Source organism: Orycteropus afer, unplaced genomic scaffold (genome assembly GCF_000298275.1).
Source record: "Orycteropus afer afer isolate SDZICR_OR568_19922 unplaced genomic scaffold, OryAfe1.0 scaffold00090, whole genome shotgun sequence".
NCBI classification, from domain to species: Eukaryota; Metazoa; Chordata; class Mammalia; order Tubulidentata; family Orycteropodidae; genus Orycteropus; species Orycteropus afer.
Window position 1 is genome coordinate 4,248,267 of NW_006921677.1, and position 17,975 is coordinate 4,266,241.

Below are 17,975 nucleotides of genomic sequence, written 5' to 3' on the forward strand. Positions count from 1 at the left end.
GAAGCAAGTGAAATGCTCCTGAACATAATGGTAGAATAACATCTCCATTATCATTATTCCTTCCTTTCCAGGAGAATGCTATAGAGCAAACATAGTGAGGGCCACCCACTCAATTTTCTGCACCCTTGCGAATTTACTTTTAGTGTCCGATTAATTTTTTACATTCAGATAGTGGTACACAATGGATGTTGCTTTTCATCCATAGGGAAAATATATAGTGAAATTGAAGGCTTTCAATACTTCTGACTGAATGAATTGGTTATACAATCAAAATGACAGCATTCATAACCTTACTATTGGAACTACCACTAAAAACTTATTTTAATCAAGGTGTCAGTTTGGGATATGAATATATGTTTTTAACAATATGCAAAATATTTATTATGGCAAAGAATGAGATTCCAGCTCACTACTTAGTCCCATACCTGAAAAATGTAAACAAAAATATAGATACATAGTAAAGTTGTGAATGGTAAATGATGCTGTATGCATTTTGCTGGTTTTTGTGAAGTCAAACTGTCTCCACAAGTTAATGGTTACATTGATGACATAAAATCCACATTGAATTGGAAACACAAAAAAATAATGTATTGTACTAAAAACTCTGAGTTCCCAAACTTGGGACTGTGCCATTTTATTTGTCGACCTTGGGTTTGTCAGCCTCAGTAGCCAGAAGCTATCTGACTTAAAAGAAGCCTCCAGCTTTAGTGGGCCTGAAGCAAGAGGTGGAGCTGAAGCCAAGGTTGAGGGGCTTTCACCCAGCTCCTAGAGCTGGCATGAACTCAGACTTCTAGCCTCCTAAACTGTAAGAGAATAAACTCCTGTTTGTTAAAGCCACCCATTTGTGGTATTTTCTGTTAGAGCGGCACTAGGGGATTAAAACAAGCAGTAAGTCTAAACTCTTTGGAATAGTGACCCTATTGTTTTTGTCCCACTGCCAATCCCACTCCCCAAGATAAACGGAGAGAGCTTTTTGTTTTTTAATAAAATAAATCTAATAATAGACTGCATTAGACATCATCTATATAAACTTTCCCTAAGATGCTGCATTTCCTGCTGTACTGCCGCTGATAAATGGTCCACCTGGCTCCTTCATTATTGTTTTCTTCTTTTTCTGCTATACTCTTCTTTCTTCATTATATCAGTGTATTTTCCCAACCCTGTATTTTAATGAAATACCTTTTTAAGTCTTCATGTTTCGTGCTAGGATTGTGTGTGTGGGAACATTGGTTCAGAAAAATCTAAGTTTTTCCTTTGCCAAGAGCTCATCATTCTAATGTTAAAAGCCAGAGTCCAGAAAAGCAGATCTTGTTATTCGGCACCATCTGTATAGCTAGCTGTTCATTTGCTATATCTTTCTTCCTTTTACCAAGTCAACATATTCAACTAAAAATCAGAACAAATATCTTTGTCCCCAAAGTTCTTGATTTCCACTCAAAGTAGTACCTCCAAGTCCAGTCTTTTATTTTTGTTACACTGTTTTTTTTTTTTTCTCCTAATAATCAATAGGAATTGGAAGTGGTCAGTGGATTTACTAAACCTAGTGAAAATTTCCATGGTAATATGTTATATTCTTTAAATTTTGCTTTAAGAAGACAATTTATTAAGTATGAGTGAATCAACATATGTAGCATTTTTATGTTTGATCCTCTGCCTTCCAAAGTAAATTGTAAATTGTAAATTGCTCAAGAATCTTGTGTTTGTATTATTACCTATTGCTATCGAGTCAATTCCAATACTCATAGTGACTGTCTAGAACAGAGTGAAACTGCCACATAAGGTTTCCAAGGATGTAAATCTGTGTGGAAGCAGATTGGCACATCTTTTCCTGTGGTTCCTATTATTATGTATTCCTAATACCTATGGTAGTTTCGTATAAATAATAATCAATAAGTAACTTTTTGGGAGCTCTGGTAACATAGTGCCTAAGGCACTTGACTGTTAACCGGAAGGCTGATGGTTCAAACCCACCAGCCACTCCTCAGAAGGAATGTTGGGCAATCTACTTCCATAGTGATACCACCTTGGAAACCCAAGGAGGGGTTGCTATGAGTTGGGGCCAACTCAATGGCACATAACAACAATAAATAACTTTTTATGTGATTGGTTATTTGTTCAATAGTTCAGTTATTCATTTGACAAACATTTAACGATGCCTTCTTTGAACCTTGTCTCTTGAGGAGAATACTTGTTGAGTGGTGAAGAAGTAGTAATATGTTATCATTTTAGTTTTATATTTCTGTTAATACCTATTGAACAAGTTTAAATCTGGTAAAATTATTCAAAGCTGCCTAAAATGGCATTTATCTGCTAAATCTTACGTTTGTGAATAGCATTATAGATATTCTATGTAATATACCTATTAGAATATTTTCAACTGCATTTAATATAAAATCTAACTCAGTCCTTGAGGAAAGCCGTTGTCTTCCCTACTGAATTCTAGAGTTGGTCAGCTTCCAGCTTTGTTGATTCCATTGCTTAGTGGTGTTATCTGAGACCCAGCATCTTTCTGTCCCTTCTGCTCCCCTGTCCGTGCAGAGGGTAATTCCTGAGCTCACAAGCTTTTTACTTCCTTGTTTACACCCAACAGAAAGGAGTGAAACATCCTCCCAGGCACAGAATGTCTTCATTTTCAGTCTGATTGGGCCATTCTAGGTCTAATAACCTTGGACTTAATAAATCAACGGGACATCTCACCCATTGGTCAGTTAGACTGGAGCTAGATTGCATTTTTGAACAAAATCAGAAGGTCATTGGGGAAGGAAGAAGGGAATCAGAAAGCCATTAGGAAGAAAAAAGGGATTTTGGAAAAATAATGAGATTACAATATCAAGAGTAGCATCACTTCTCAATTTTAAAAACAGATTCTAAAGATCATGTGGCTTAAAGTCAACTTATGACAGTAAAATGTGATGACTAGATAAAACTATCTATTTAAAGCAGAAGCTACAGAACTTTGAGCTTCATCTGAAACCTAAAGCTATTTTCTGCATAATCACTGACACCTAAGTACCAATCTTTTCCAAAGTTCTTGGTGACCCCAGTCCTACCATGATACCTTGCAGAATTGAGTAGCTTAATTTGTAACATGGACTAGAATTTTAATGGAGCTACATTTGCATCTGTTGAAAACATGGTAATTAGGTGAAGCTTAATTGCAGAATGACTATGCAGCATTAAAGAGAAATATGCGGCTTCACAATATGCCTTCTTTTAAAAAAAGAAACTTGAAAGTATCTCTTTATAGGTAATCACACGGGAAAGTAGTTAGTTGATAATTCAGTGCATAGAACAGGTTAAACAAACAGAAATGCTAGTCAAAAGCAGGTATTTCTTTTTATTTGGAAGGAGATAATCATTTTTCTTTGTACAGACTATCTGCAAAAGGAAAATAAACAGTCTTTAAAAATGAGCAAAATTGAAAAGAGAAAAAGTCAATATCATATGAAATTTTAAATAATTAGCTACCTAAAGGTAGGTTTTTAGTTAATTTTTACATTTTAATTTGCTGGATGAACACAACAGATCAAATCATTTACTCCTAGTATAATAACCAACACTTTTCTTATTTGAAAAACAATTTATTTGAATATTCTTTATTTTCTTAGTTTGGGGGAATAAAAATATGCATCTTATTATAAAACTAGTATTAAATGTACAAAGGCTGGTCTTAAAATTTAAAAAAGAAATTTTGACTCATTTGTAGGTAACCATGAATATAGGTTTTTAAAGTTAAACATTTGACCAATTTATTTAAACTTAGAAAAAAATCTCTATTTCTGTGGTCAATGGAAAATGAAAGATTCTTATTTTTCTCTATCAAGTAATGTTAGAGTTTGAGGCATTATATAATGTGATACTCTAAAAGAGCATCTTATGTTTATATATATGAAGCCACATATTGCTAAATATTTTTAATTAGCTGGCATTCAAAGGGACTAGTTAAATCAGTTCACCCCCAGAATATTTTCTGTGATAATTTATTATCTAAATTAGAATGTTCAGAATAAGCATACAGAATTCTCAAATGTACAAGCATCATTTAAACAGTTCACTTGCTTGGAGCAGGGATCTGAGCTTATAGTTTTGAATCTATAAAATGAGGTTACAAAACCCAGAGTTAATAAAGAGTTTAATACTGAATTTTCCTGTTTCATTCAGTTTAGAAAATCAGTTTGTATTACACACACCAGAAAATAATTGTGAATATATGAAAAGAGTTGGCAACAAATCCAACTTCAGTGTATAGTTAGTTGTGAAGGCATTGCCTTTTATTCTGTTACTGAGCCAAGAGCAGACATATGCCCCTTGTACTTCTGCCAAAACTATTAGGCAGAAAACTAGCAGAATTGCTACTGATACTTCCATTCATGATTTATGATAATGGGGGCTGTGAAAGACTAAGTCATTTACATTTATTGAGCTTGGTTTTTGTTTATAGTTCCCTGCTATGTAGAGGGTTATAACATCCATTAGACAATACATATACCACTTGACAATAATAGCATAAAAATATACCAGAAAGTGATAAGAGCTGAACCAGGTAAAATTGGCTTTTCTGGTATTATAGTAGTGGGTTGTGACCAGGTTTGACAGGCTTTAGTAGTGGAGAGTAGGCATTGTTCTGAATGTAGAGGAATTGTAATACCTAGAAACTGGAAAAAAAGTTTTTGTGTTGGGTTAAAGTTGTGAGTTAACTTTGACTAGTTGTCTTTCAGTTAAACAACCATTGATGAGTGGTGGTTATCTGCCTGACAGTGTGTGCTAAGTCCTTATTTTAGGAGCTCAGAGTCTGGGTAGACATATATGTAATCATGTCTTATGAGAAGTACAATGATTAAAGATTGTCCATAGAGCTGGCGAAGCATAGGTGAAAGAAGCTTTCCAGGTAGGAATTGTAAAAAATATACTGTTGTTTTTAGGTGCCACTGAATCAGCTCTGACTCATAGCGACTCCATGTATAACAGAAGAAAACACAGCCCAGTCCTGCACCAGCCTCACAATCCTTGCTGTACCTGAGTCCATTGTTGCAGCCACTGTGTCAATGCATCTCTTTGAGGGCCTTCCCATGTTTCACCCCTCCACTTTGCCAAACATGATATCCTTCTCCAGGGAATGGTCCCTTCTGACAACATACCAAAGTAGATGAGATGAAGTCTGGCCATTCTCATTTCTAGGGAGGATTCCAGCTGCAATTCTTCCAGGACAGATTTTTTAATTTTTCTGACAGTCCATGGTTTTTTCAGTATTCTCTGCAACACCACAACCACATCCGTTTATCTAACTTGATTCTACCAACAGGCCTAGGTTTTGCAACTCTCAAGAACTTTTGAGAATTGTCTTATACTGATTCAGTCAAATAATCTCAAAGTTGAAGCCACACCCATTTCCCAAAGGGTTGAAACAGTGGCTTGCAATCTGATAGAACATAGCCATTACCAAGATGAAGTAACCCTGATTAAACTATATTTATGTTCATTTGGGAAACTTTCATTTTAAAAGGCTATATACACATAGTTTGTAAACCCTTGGACCAGTTGGCCAGGATATTCTCTCCTTGTTCTTTCTATACCACAAAAAATTATAGAGTGACTCAGCATTTATTTGTAAAGCTATAGATTTTCCTCTAGCAAGCCATCAACATTTCTGTTTATATATTAATTGATAGAGAAGAAAATAACCAATTAAAAAAAAAAAATCTACCACATCTTTTGGAGAAAGGATGCTCACAATTAGATGACCCAATATACAAGGAGGGAATCTATATGATTGCTCGGCTTAACAGAACTTCCAGACTAAGACTAGGAACACAGATCTGGTGATGTACTTCTGAAACATCAGCCAATGAAAACCCTATAGATCACAAAGATCTGATCCCATTGTGCATGTAGTTGCCATGAGTAAGGTGACTTGAAGTCAGTGAACAACAAAGACAACAGCAAAGACAGTCCTAGAGTCACTGTGCATGTTGGACCTAGCTGCTAGAGTAATTTTTCAATCTGAGCCACAGGTCACAGCATTACATGACCACAGAAGATTGATTGACAATTGGTTTCTGAAATGTGCAGACTACTGTCATTAAGCATGACATTTAGAATGACGGCTCTACCTCAGGGTGCCACCACTTATCTGTCAGTTCATCATACTGTGGTGGCTTGCATGTTGCTGTGATGCTGGAAGCTATGCCACCAGTATTTCAGATATCAGTAGGGTCATCCATGGTAGACAGGTTTTTGTGGAGCTTCCAGATTAAGACAGAATGGGAAGAAAGACAGGACCATCCATGTATGGAAAACTTGGCCACTGAAAACCTTATGAAGAGAAGTGAAACACTCTCTGACATATTAATGGAAAACTTCATGAATGGTAGTGAAACACTAATGTCATGCTGGAAATGAGCCTCTCTGGTTGTAAGGCACCCAAAATATGACAGGAAGAGCTGCCTCCTGAAAGTATAGTCAACCTCAGTGCCATAGTTGCAGTAAAGTTCTCAGGACCTTTATTTGCTGATGTGGCATGACTGAAAATCAGAAGAAACAGCTGCAAACATCCATTAATAATTGGATGTACTAATTATGATTGTGGGGAAATTGGAAGTGGTAAAAAATGAAATGGAACATGTAAAGATTGATACTCTAGTCATTAATGAGCTGAAATAGACTGGTCTTGACCATTTTGAATCTGACAGTCATGAGGACTACTATACGAGGAATGATAGATTGAAGAGGAATGGTGTCACATTCATCGTCAAAAAGAACATTTCAAGATCTATCCTGAAATATCATGCTGTCAGTTGTAGGATAATATCCATATACCTAAAATGAAGACCAGGAGCTCCGGTAGCGTAGTGCCTAAAGCACTTGACTGCTAACCAGAAGGCTGGTCATTCAAACTCACCAGCCACTCCTCAGAAGGAAAGTTGGGCAATCTCCTTCAGTAGTGATACTGCCTCAGAAACCCAAGGAGGCATCTCTATGCATTGGGTATGACTTGACAGCACATAACAACAACAACAAAATGAAGACCAGTTAATACTACTGTTATTCAAATTTATGCACCAACCACTAAAGCCAAAGAGGAAGAAATTGAAGATTTTACCAATTTCTTCAGTCTGAAATCTACCAAACATGCAATCAAGATGTATTGATACTTACTGGTGACTAGAATGCAAAATTTGGAAACAAAGTAGCAGCATTGGTAGCTGGAAAATATGGCCTTGGTAAGAAAAATTTTGCCAGAGACCAAATGGTAGAATTACACAAAGCCAACAACTTGTTCATTGAAAATACTTTTTTCCAACAGCATAAACAGCTACTACACACATGGACCTCACCAGATGTAATACACAGGAATAAAATCTACTACATCTGTGTAAAGAGGCAATAGAGAAACTCAACATCAACAGTCAGAACAAGGCCAAGACCTGACTGTGGAACAGACCATCAGTTGCACCTATGCAAGTTCAAGTTAAGGCTGGAGAAAACTGAAGTCCACCAGAGCCAAAATACAATCTTAATTATATCCCATTTGAATTTAGAGACTATCTGAAGACTAGATTTGATGCATTGGACACCAGTGACCAAAGACCAGTCGAGTTACATCAAAAATAACATAAAATATAACATAAATGGGACTTCCAGTAAGATAATGGAATAGGCAGACAAGCTACACAGACCCTCTTCAACAAAGAAAAGAGATACCAGTTGACAGATTCAGAAGATAATCCTGGAGCCCTGAGCTTTGAAAGGAAGTATACAGAAGTGGATTAGGTTAGTGGAAAAACCTGAATGAAAACAGTGAGTATGGAAATGGGAGAGAGCTGTGGACTGTCAGCTACTCTGATGGCACCAACAGCCTGAATAACTAGGACCTGAGAATTGACCTAAAGATTAGCCCTGGTTGCCAAGGGCTGCAGGGACGACTGTGCTGTTGGCCTATGACTAGGAAGGGAAACAGCAAGGAAATAGACAACCTGAGCTGTGGACTTTGGGCTGTCTGGAGGCTGCAGCCATTTTGATTATTTGCAAGGGGTGGCCATTTTGGATATTTAAAGTGACAACATTCTCATTTAGATTCCAGGGACCTAAGAATAGACTCTTTGCCAAGGACAGCAGGGGCATATGAGAGGCTAACAAAGGGAAAGGAGACAGGTAGTGAGTGTATAAGTGCTGGCAGCTAGCAAATAGAGAAGCACAGTATCTTGCTTACTTAGATAATATCCAAACAAAACAAAAATTGTGGGCAAGTCACTCCAACATACAATCACTGATTAAATAAAAACACAAAAACATCATAATGTCTCAGGGACAACAGAGCATCACAGGCCACATAAAGAAGCAAGATAAAGCAAGAGAAATAAGGGACAAAGATACAGAGCCAGAACACATCCCTGAGGAAGAAGCAGCATTGGGACTCCCTGATAAGGAATTCAGAAGAATTATATTTAGGTACTTTCAATGGATTGAGAGACAGATCAAGGAAAACACTGACAAAATTGAAGAAAACACAGAGAAAACCCTAGAACAATTTCAAAATACAAGAACAAAATGACAAAATAAATGAAAAATTGGAAATGATACAAAATCTACAGATAGAAATCCAGAAGATTAATACTGAATTTTCAGACATAGATAACATACTGAAAGAGCAAAGGAGTAGAAATGAATCAATGGAAGACAGAATTAGTGAGATTGAAGACAAATACCTCAATACTTTTTTGGAAAGGGATCAATAGAAAAAAGATCAAAACAAAATGAAGAAAGCCTAAAGTTCATGTGGGATACCATCAAAAGGAATAACCTACATGTAATTGGAATTCAAAAACAGGAAGAGACAAATAAAACCACAGAGAAAATTGAGGAAGATTTGTTGGAAGAGAATTTCCCTAGTATGATGAAAGATGGGAATATATCTGTTCAAGAAGTCCAATGAATCCCAAACAAGATAGACCCCAAAAGAAAATCACCAAGACATACCATTATCAAACTCACCAAAACCAAGAACAAATCCTAAAAGCAGCACGGGAAGAATAGAAAGTTACCTACAAGGGGCAACCAATAAGACTAAGCTCAGATTTTGTGGTTATTAAGTTTGTGTGTCAACTTGGTTGGGCCTGGTTGAGTGGCTGGGCAGCTGAATGTAGTTATTCCCCATGGTGAGATTGGTAATGAATTCCATGGTGGAATCTATTGGAACAGCTGAGTAGCTGCTTTGGTTATGTGGTCTGCTTCCCATATATAGGAAACAGCTTTGGGAATGGCTGCTAGCTTATGGCACGCTTGAACCTTGCATATAGCCATGTTGTTGTTCAGCAGCATGCCATGCTCTGCCAACCTTGGGACATTCAATGGACTTGAATTCATGGCCTGCCGTGTGATTTGGTAACATTGAGACTGTGTCTTTTTATTTGTCAACCTTGGGCTTGTCAGTCTCAGCAGTCAGTATCTATCTGAGTGAAGAAAAAGCCTCAGGTTCAGTGGGTTGGGAATGGGAGGCATAGCTGAAGCCCAAGGTTGAGGAGCTTTCACCCAACCCCTAGAGCCTGGCGCTTTGAACTTGGACTTAAAGCCTCCACACTAAGAGAATAAACTCCTGTTTGTGAAAGCCATCCCGTTTGTGGTTCATTCCTTTCAGAGCAGCACTAGGTAACCAAAATAAACTTCTTGGCAGAAACCATGTAGGCAAGAAGACAGTGGGATGGAATATATAAAACGCTGAAAGAAAAAAAAAATTCTAACCAAGAATTATATATGCAATGCAAATGCAACCACTGCCTTGGAGGCAGTATCACTACAGAAGTAGATTGCTCAATCTTCTTTCTGGGGAGTGGCTGGTGGGTTTGAACTGCCAGCCTTCTGGTTAGCAGTCAAATGCCTTAGGCGCTACGCCACCAGAGTTCAATTGTCCCTCAGATATGATGGTGAAATTAGAACACTTCCAGATAACCAAAAATTAAGGGAATTTGTTAAAACCAGACCAACCTTACAAGAGATGCTAAAGGGAATCCTTTGGACAGAGAACCAACAGCAAACCACAACCAACCATTAACACACATGATGACATAACCCAGAAACCAACCCAATTATGGAAGTATCCAAAGTAAATAAGACTACAAGATTTTAAACAGGGAACCAGAGACATCAATTGACAAATGAAGACAACTACAAACCAAAAAGAGTGAAAAATTGTGTAGTTACAGAACTTCTAAATGGTAGAGAAGTCAAGACAACTGCAAGCTAGGATGGATTGTTTTAAACTTGGGAAGAAAACCATAAATCTTAGGGTAACCTCAAAGAAAAATTATAAACTTTCACATCAAAATACAAAAGAGGAGCAGCACAAATATTTAGCAAATCCTTGAACATTTGTACCCATTTCAAAGAAAGGTGATCCCACAGAATGTGCAAATTTTCAAACAATATTATCAATATCACATGCAAGTAAGATCTTACTGAAAATAATTCAGAAATGGTTGCAGCAGTATATTGACAGAGAACTTCCAGGGGTGCAAGCTGGGTTCAGAAGAGAATGTGGAACAAGGGATATCATAGCTGCTGTCAGATGGATCTTGGCTCAAGGCAAAGAATACCAGAAAGATGTTTATTTGTGCTTTATGCAAAGCAAAGACATTTGATTGTGTGGATCATGACAAATTATGGATAACATTGAGAAGAATGGGAAGAATGGGAATTCCTGAACACTTGATTGTACTCATGAGGAACCTGTATCTTGACCAGGAGGCTGTCATTCAAGTGGAACAAGGGGACACCGCATGGTTTAAAATCAAAAAGGGAGTGTCAGGGTTGTATCCCTTCCCCATACTTATTTAATCTATTTGCTGTGCAAATAATCCGAGAAGCTGGACCATATAAAGAAAAATGTGGCGTCAGGATTGGAGGAAGAATCATTAACAACCTGAGATATGCTGATGATACAACTTTGCTTGCTGAAAGTGAAGATGACTTGAGGCACTTACTGATGAAGACTGAGGAACACAGTGTGCAGTATGGATTACATTCCAAATGGATTACATATAAAGAAGACATAAATCCTCACAACTGGACCGATAAGCTGCATCACAATAAATGGAGAAAAGATTGAGTTTGTCACAGAATTCACATTACTTGGTTCTACAATCGAGGCCAATGGAAGCAGCAGTCAGGACATTAGACGGCGTGTAGCACTGGGCAGGTCAGCTGTGAAGGAACTCTTTCAAGTGCTGAGGAGCAAGGATGTCTCCTTGAGGACTAAGGAATGCCTGACACAGGCCATGATATTTCCAATCGCCTCGTATGCATGTGAGAGCTGAACAATGAATAAGGAAGACCAAAGAAGAGTTGATGCTTTTGAGTTGTGGTGCTGGCAAAGAATGCCGAAAGTACCATGGACTGCCAAAAGAACTAATAGATCTGTCCTGGAGGAAGTGCAGCCAAGATGTTCCTTGGAAGCGAGGATGACCAGACTTCGTCTAACCTACTTTGGTCATGTTGTCAGAGGGGACCATTCCCTGGAGAAGGATGTCATGCTTGGTAAGGTGGACGGTCAACGAAAGAAGGGAAAGCTTCGATGAGAAGGATTGACATGGTGGCTGCGAGAATGGGCTCAAGTATAGCAAGGATCATGGAGCTGACACGGGATCGGGTGGTGTTTTGTTCTGTACATGAAGTCACTATGAGTCGGAAGCGACTCAATGGCACCTAACAACAATAACAACAAACATTAGCAAAGAAAGAAGTGATAATACAATTCAAAAACAAAACAAACTCAGCACAGAAAATTATATGGAACAAAGAAATTGACACCACGAAAAAGCAAATAACAAAATGACAGCAACAGATTCATACTTGTTGATAATTACACTGCCAAAAGAATAAAAAGAGAATCTACAGACTTGAAAAAAATAATCAGCAATGACATATTTGACAAGGGAATTATCTCTAAAATTTACAGAAAACTCCAACACCTCAGCAACAAAAATATTAACAATCTAATTAAAAAATGGGCAGAAGACATGAATAGACACTTCACCAAAGAGGATATTCAGGTAGCCAGGAAATACAAGAAGAAATGTTCACAATCATAAGCCATCAGAGAGATGCAAATCAAAAGAACAATGAGATGCTATCTCACCCCAGCACTAATGGCAAAGTTCAACAAGACAGAAAATAACAAATGCTGGTGAGGATGTAGAGAGATTGGGACTCTCATACACTGCTGGTGGGACAGTAAAATGATACAACCACTGTGGAAAAGAGTATGATGATTCTTTAAAAAGCTGGAATTAGAAATACCATTTGACCCAGCAACCCCATTACTAGGTATATATCCTAAAGAAGTGAGAGCCCGGACAAGAACAGATATATGCACACCCATGTTCATCACAGCACTATTTACAATAGCAAAAAAGATGGAAACAACCTATGTGGCCATCACCAGAAGAATGGATAACCAAACTATGGTACATATACACAATGGAATACTATGCAATACTAAAGAATAATGTAGAATCTGCAATACACTTCATAACATGGATGCACCTGGAAGACATTATGCTGAGTGAAATAAGTCAGTCACAGAAAGACAAATATAGTATTAGTTAATTATTATAAAAAACTAAGGAAAGGTTTGGTTTATAACCAACTTTCTCTGTTGGTTACCAGGGGTGAGAGGTGAAGGGAGGAAACACTGCCAAAAAAAAAAAAAAAAATGCATTGAGTCATGTCACTTTAGTTTTATGTATTTTACTGTACATAAATTGTATTTCAATAAAATGTACTTTTTAAAACAATCATACATAAAGAGAGCAAAAGGTCATTAAAAAAAGGAGAAAGGAATAAAAGACCAAAATGGATGTCAGAAGACATGGATGTATATGCTTTTTACAGTGTAGCTAAAGCTAATGGAAGAAATGATGAAATAAAAGGGCTGAAAATAAGATTTCAAAGTGTGGCTTGAGAAGACAAAGTGAAGTATTATAATGAAATATGCAAAGACCTAGAATTAGAAAACAAAAAGGAAGAATACAATCAGCATTTCTCAATCTAAAAGAACTGAAGAAAATATTCAAGCCTTGAGATGCAGTGTTGAAGGTTTCAGTGAGCAAAATATTGAACAATGCAGGAAGCATCAAAAGTAGATGGAAGAATACACAAGTCTCTGTACCAAAAAGAATTGGTCAGTGTTCAACCATTCAGGAGGCAGTATGTGACCAAGAACCAATGATATTGAAGGAAGAAGACCAAGACTCATTAAAGCAATTGTCAAAAAGCTGGGCTCTAGGAATTGATGGAATACCTATTGAGATGTTTCATCAAACAGATGCAGTGCTGGAGGCATTCACTCATTTATGCCAAGAAATTTGGAAGAGAGCAACGTAGCCAACCAACTGGAAAAGACCCATACTAATGCCCATTCCAAAGAAAGGTGATTCTACAGAATGTGGGCATTATTGAAAAATATCATTAATATCACATGCAAGTAAAATTTTGCTGAAGATAATTCAAAAATGGTTGCAGCAGTATACTGATAAGGAACTTCTTGAATTTCAAGCCAGATTCAGAAGAGTGGATGGAATGAGAGATATCTTGCTGATGTCAGATGGCTCTTGGCTGAAAGGAAAGAATACCAGAAAGATATTAACCTGTGTTTTATTCACTATGCAAAAGCATTTGACTGAGTGGATCATAAGAAATTATGGGTAACGTTGCTGACAGTGGGAATTCCAGAACATTTAATTGTGCTCATGAGGAACCTGTACATAGACCAAAACACAGTTGTTCGAACAGAACACAGGAATAATGAATGGTTTAAAATGGTTGTATGCCAGGGTTATATCTTTTCACCATATTTATTCAGTCTGTAGGCTGAGCAAATAATCCTAGAAAGTAAAAAAGAACCTGGCATCAGGATTGGAGGAAGAGTCATTAACAACCTGTGATATGCAAATGACACAAGCTTGCTTGCTGAAAGGGGAGTTGAGTTGAAGTGTATGCAACCCTCAGTATGGATTACACCATAACATAAAGAAAACAAAAAATCCTTACTACCATCCAATAAGCAACACCAAGATAAATGGAGAAAAGATTGAAGTTCTCTGGGATTTAATTTTACTTGGGTCCCCAGTTAATGCCCATGGAAGCTGCAGTCAAGAAATCAGATGATGTATTGCCCTGGGCAAATCTGTGCGGAAAAGAAAAAAAGAAAACACCTCTTTAAAGTGTTAAAAAGTATAGATATTTCTTTGAAGACTGATCCAAGCCATAGTATTTTCAGTAGCATCATAAGCAGATGAAAGCTGGATAGTGAATAAAGAAGACCCAAGAATTAATACATTTGAATTGTGGTCATGATGAAGAATACTGAAAATACTGTGCAATGCCAGAAGAATAAACAAATCTTGGGAGAAGTACAACCAGAATGTTCCTTAGAAGCAAGAATTGGCTGGACTTCATCTCACTTACTTTGGTCATATTGTCAGAAGGTACTCATCCCTGGTATGCTTAGTAGAGGGTCAGTGTAAAAGGCAAAGACCCTCAATGAGGCAGATTGACATAGTGGCTGTGACATTGGGCTCAAGCACAGCAGATATTGTGAGGATGGTGCAGAACCTGGCATTGTTTCCTTCTTTTGTACATAAAGTCGATGTGAGTTGGAGCTGACTCAGTGGCACCTGACAACAACAAGAACAACCTGCTGACTACTGGAATTATCTTCTGGACAGATTGTGTACTGACTGGATGATGTTGTTGTTGTTGTTGTTGTTTGCCGTCGAGTCGGCCCCGACTCATAGCGACCCCTCCTTGGGTTTCCGAGGCAGTATCACTACGGAAGTAGGATTGCCCAGCCTTCCTTCCGAGGAGTGGCTGGTGGGTTTGAACCGCCAGCCTTCTGGTTAGCAGTCAAGTGCTTTAGCCACTATGCTACCAGAGCTCCTAATGATAGAATACCCAAATACATGCTGCATGAAAGATGCAATTGAGCAGTCACAGAATTGATCCAAGAGGTGCTGAAGTTCAACTGTACAATAATATAATAGTAAAATGAGCACCAGACTGGAGTGTGCTGGTTCCAAAACTTTTCTGAGCTTCTGTGTCAACAGTAAATGGAAGAAGTTGGAATAAATCATTTCCAGTGGACCTTCCAGATTTAGATGCTGTGATGTTTATACTCTTTGGCTATTCCTAGGACACAACATACTGAGATGTGAAATGTGTTGTCTCTTGTTTTTAACCAAATGTGTATGTGTGTGTGTGTGTGTGTATATGTATGTATTGTGCTAAATAACTGGCAATTTAAAAAATGGTATTACTTGACTACTGCCATACCACTATTTGATAGTCTCTTCTCATAACAGAGAAGTAAAATAATTGTTTTCATTAGCCTTATTATAAAGCTTTCATATTGTGTATTGCTAATATGAGTGGCTCCTTTCTGGTAGCAGAATTAGGCAGAATAAGGCAGAATTTCTCCTGAAGGTCTATTATCTTGATATGAAGTTTGGTTCTTGTGAAAGACTGAGAAGAGGCCTAGCTATGTTAGAAGCTCAGTAACAATGACTGATACTTTATTAATTGATGCTGAGAAAAAAGGGACCTCACAACCTGAAGCCCTGATATTTCCTAATGTATTTGGAAGAGACCTTTAGCTAACCAATTTAAAAAATGATTTCTGAGAATGGCTGTTGTTATGTGCATTTATGCTTCTTATTTAATAGAGAAATTCTGCAAGTTCCTTTGGTAGATGGTAGCCTACTTTATTCTTTCGACTGCCAAAAGTTTGCAGTATTGAAGAGCCCTTGACCATATATTAACTTCTAGTTCAAATGATGAAACATTGTTATCTGCAAAGCTCAGAGAAGTGAGGTTATTAATTTGCTCATTTCCACAACTCTGTTAACCTCTGTTTAGCTGCCATTGTTTGGAAAGACTTTGTACAAATATTTAGGATGAGGGTATGTAATAGCATTTACATTTGATTTTAGAATTATGTAATGATAATATAAAGAAGATACAAAGACTGTGAAGGTGTGTTGTAGCTGTAAACCACAACCAAAATAAACAGTCTTTGGTGTGCAGAAAGCACTAATTAACATATTTGAGAGTCCAAGGTAAGATATCCTTATAGAGACATTGGCATAGTTACTAGCAAATGGGGTGGTTAGCAAAATAGAGATCAGAGCACATCCATTTTCTCTTTTACCCAGTGGATGCTTGTTTTCTTTCTTCTTATTTTGGAACATAGTAGACAGTGCCTTAAAGGTCTGCTCTGTGTAATAAGGTCCTACTAGTCCTCCCAACACCAACCCTTTGTAGTGGAGCAGGTACAATGTTGAGTACATCTATATCCACCCAGGGAGCTGCTGCTTTCTCAGTATTGACATATCATCTTCAAATATGAATATGTCTGTGAATGGTAGTCCTGCCATCACATCTTCAGTTTTAATTCTACTAAAAAAAACAACAGTAGTGTAATCTGTGTTAGTGGAAGTCCAAACTGCAGTAGAGAGTTTGATTAGGGAAATATGGGAAAGCAAAATCCATACATATATTTTAGCTTTCTATTTTTGATGATGTAGTTCACCATATATATATATATATATATATTTTTTTTTTTCTTTCCTTCTTTTATTTATTTTTTTAACTTTCCAAGTGGAAGAAGACACAGAAGAGAGTTCAAGATCTGGGAGAGAGTCTGTATCCACAGCCAGTGACCAGCCTTCCCACTCTTTGGAGAGACAACTGAATGGAAACCAAGAGAAAGGTGATAAGACTGACAGAAGAAAGGATAAAACTGCAAAAGAGAAGAAGAAAGACAGAGACAAAGAAAAGGATAAAATTAAAGCCAAGAAGGGAATGCTGAAGGGCTTGGGAGACATGTTCAGGTAAGTGCTTTATCAAACCCAGCTAGAACCACCTGAACACATGAGTGTCAAGTTCCTAAAAGATTCTAAAAGCATAGATTTGAAGACAACATGTTTGAGATCAACCAAAATTCTTGTATCTTTTCCAGTTTTACCTACTGTATTTTTACATCTTAAGGATTACACCTTAGTTATTTCAGATCAATTTAGCAGCCTTAAAGATGATGATATCTTGCCAACTATGTAAATAAGTTGGCAAGAGGAAGGAGGGACATGTCTATCTCAGCTATGACTGAGAGTAAAAGCCCCAGTGAGACAAAGGGCTATTCAAGCAGTGTTTGTTCTTTTTGTGTGTGTGTGAACAGTGGTTCATTATTTGAATCTAACATAGAGCTTAAGTTAGTGGTAGCATTTAAAAGTTCATTAATAACAAGTCTAATAAAAATATGTTACAAATAGAGCTTCAATTAAGCTGTGTTGATTAATTTAATACTTATTACTTCAGTCTGTAAAGATTTCATTAAGCGTAGTCTCTGGCTGTTTCTTGACAGTTGTTTTTGTGCCCCTAAATTACACTCTAGGATTACTTAGCATATCATTTTTTAAAAATCATTGCTAAACAATAAAAGTGACAAGTTGTTCAGAAGTTGCACTGAAACTCTCCCATAAATGTTCATAGAAGGTGATTTATAATATTCGGGCATTTAATGTTAAATATAAAACTTGCTTGATTGTTCCATAAATTAAACCCCTAAACATATCAAGATGGTGGTTGGAAATTGAAAACATACAGCACAGCCACTTGACTCTTTAGTAAGTAGTGATCCTGCATTATGAATCCCTTCCTTTTAACTTTTTTGTAGTTGTAAAATGGGAACAAGAGTTTTCATTTTCATAGAATATTTTGATTTATAATCATAAGGTTGACCTCCATAACTCAGGGAATTATAGATAAGTCAGGTCTGGCAAGTGGCAGAATCATGACATAGCCTGCAGGCTCCATAACACAACAGATGTGTGATAGATGTCTGAATAAGTGAAGTGCATGTACAAAGTAAGCTAACTATAGGAGCAGATAACAAAGCCTGGCCTAGGAGGAGTAGTATCTTTAAATAG

At 37.2% G+C, this 17,975-nt stretch overlaps 1 protein-coding gene across 1 annotated transcript in view; it reads left to right on the forward strand.

The window, feature by feature from the left end:
• Positions 1-17,975, forward strand: part of PARD3 (par-3 family cell polarity regulator) — a 1,032,882-nt gene that overhangs the window by 687,006 nt on the left and 327,901 nt on the right. The window contains exon 20 of the mRNA XM_007942439.2: positions 16,649-16,880. Within this exon, the coding sequence (XP_007940630.1) occupies positions 16,649-16,880 (232 nt within the window). The remainder of the gene's footprint in view (positions 1-16,648; positions 16,881-17,975) is intronic.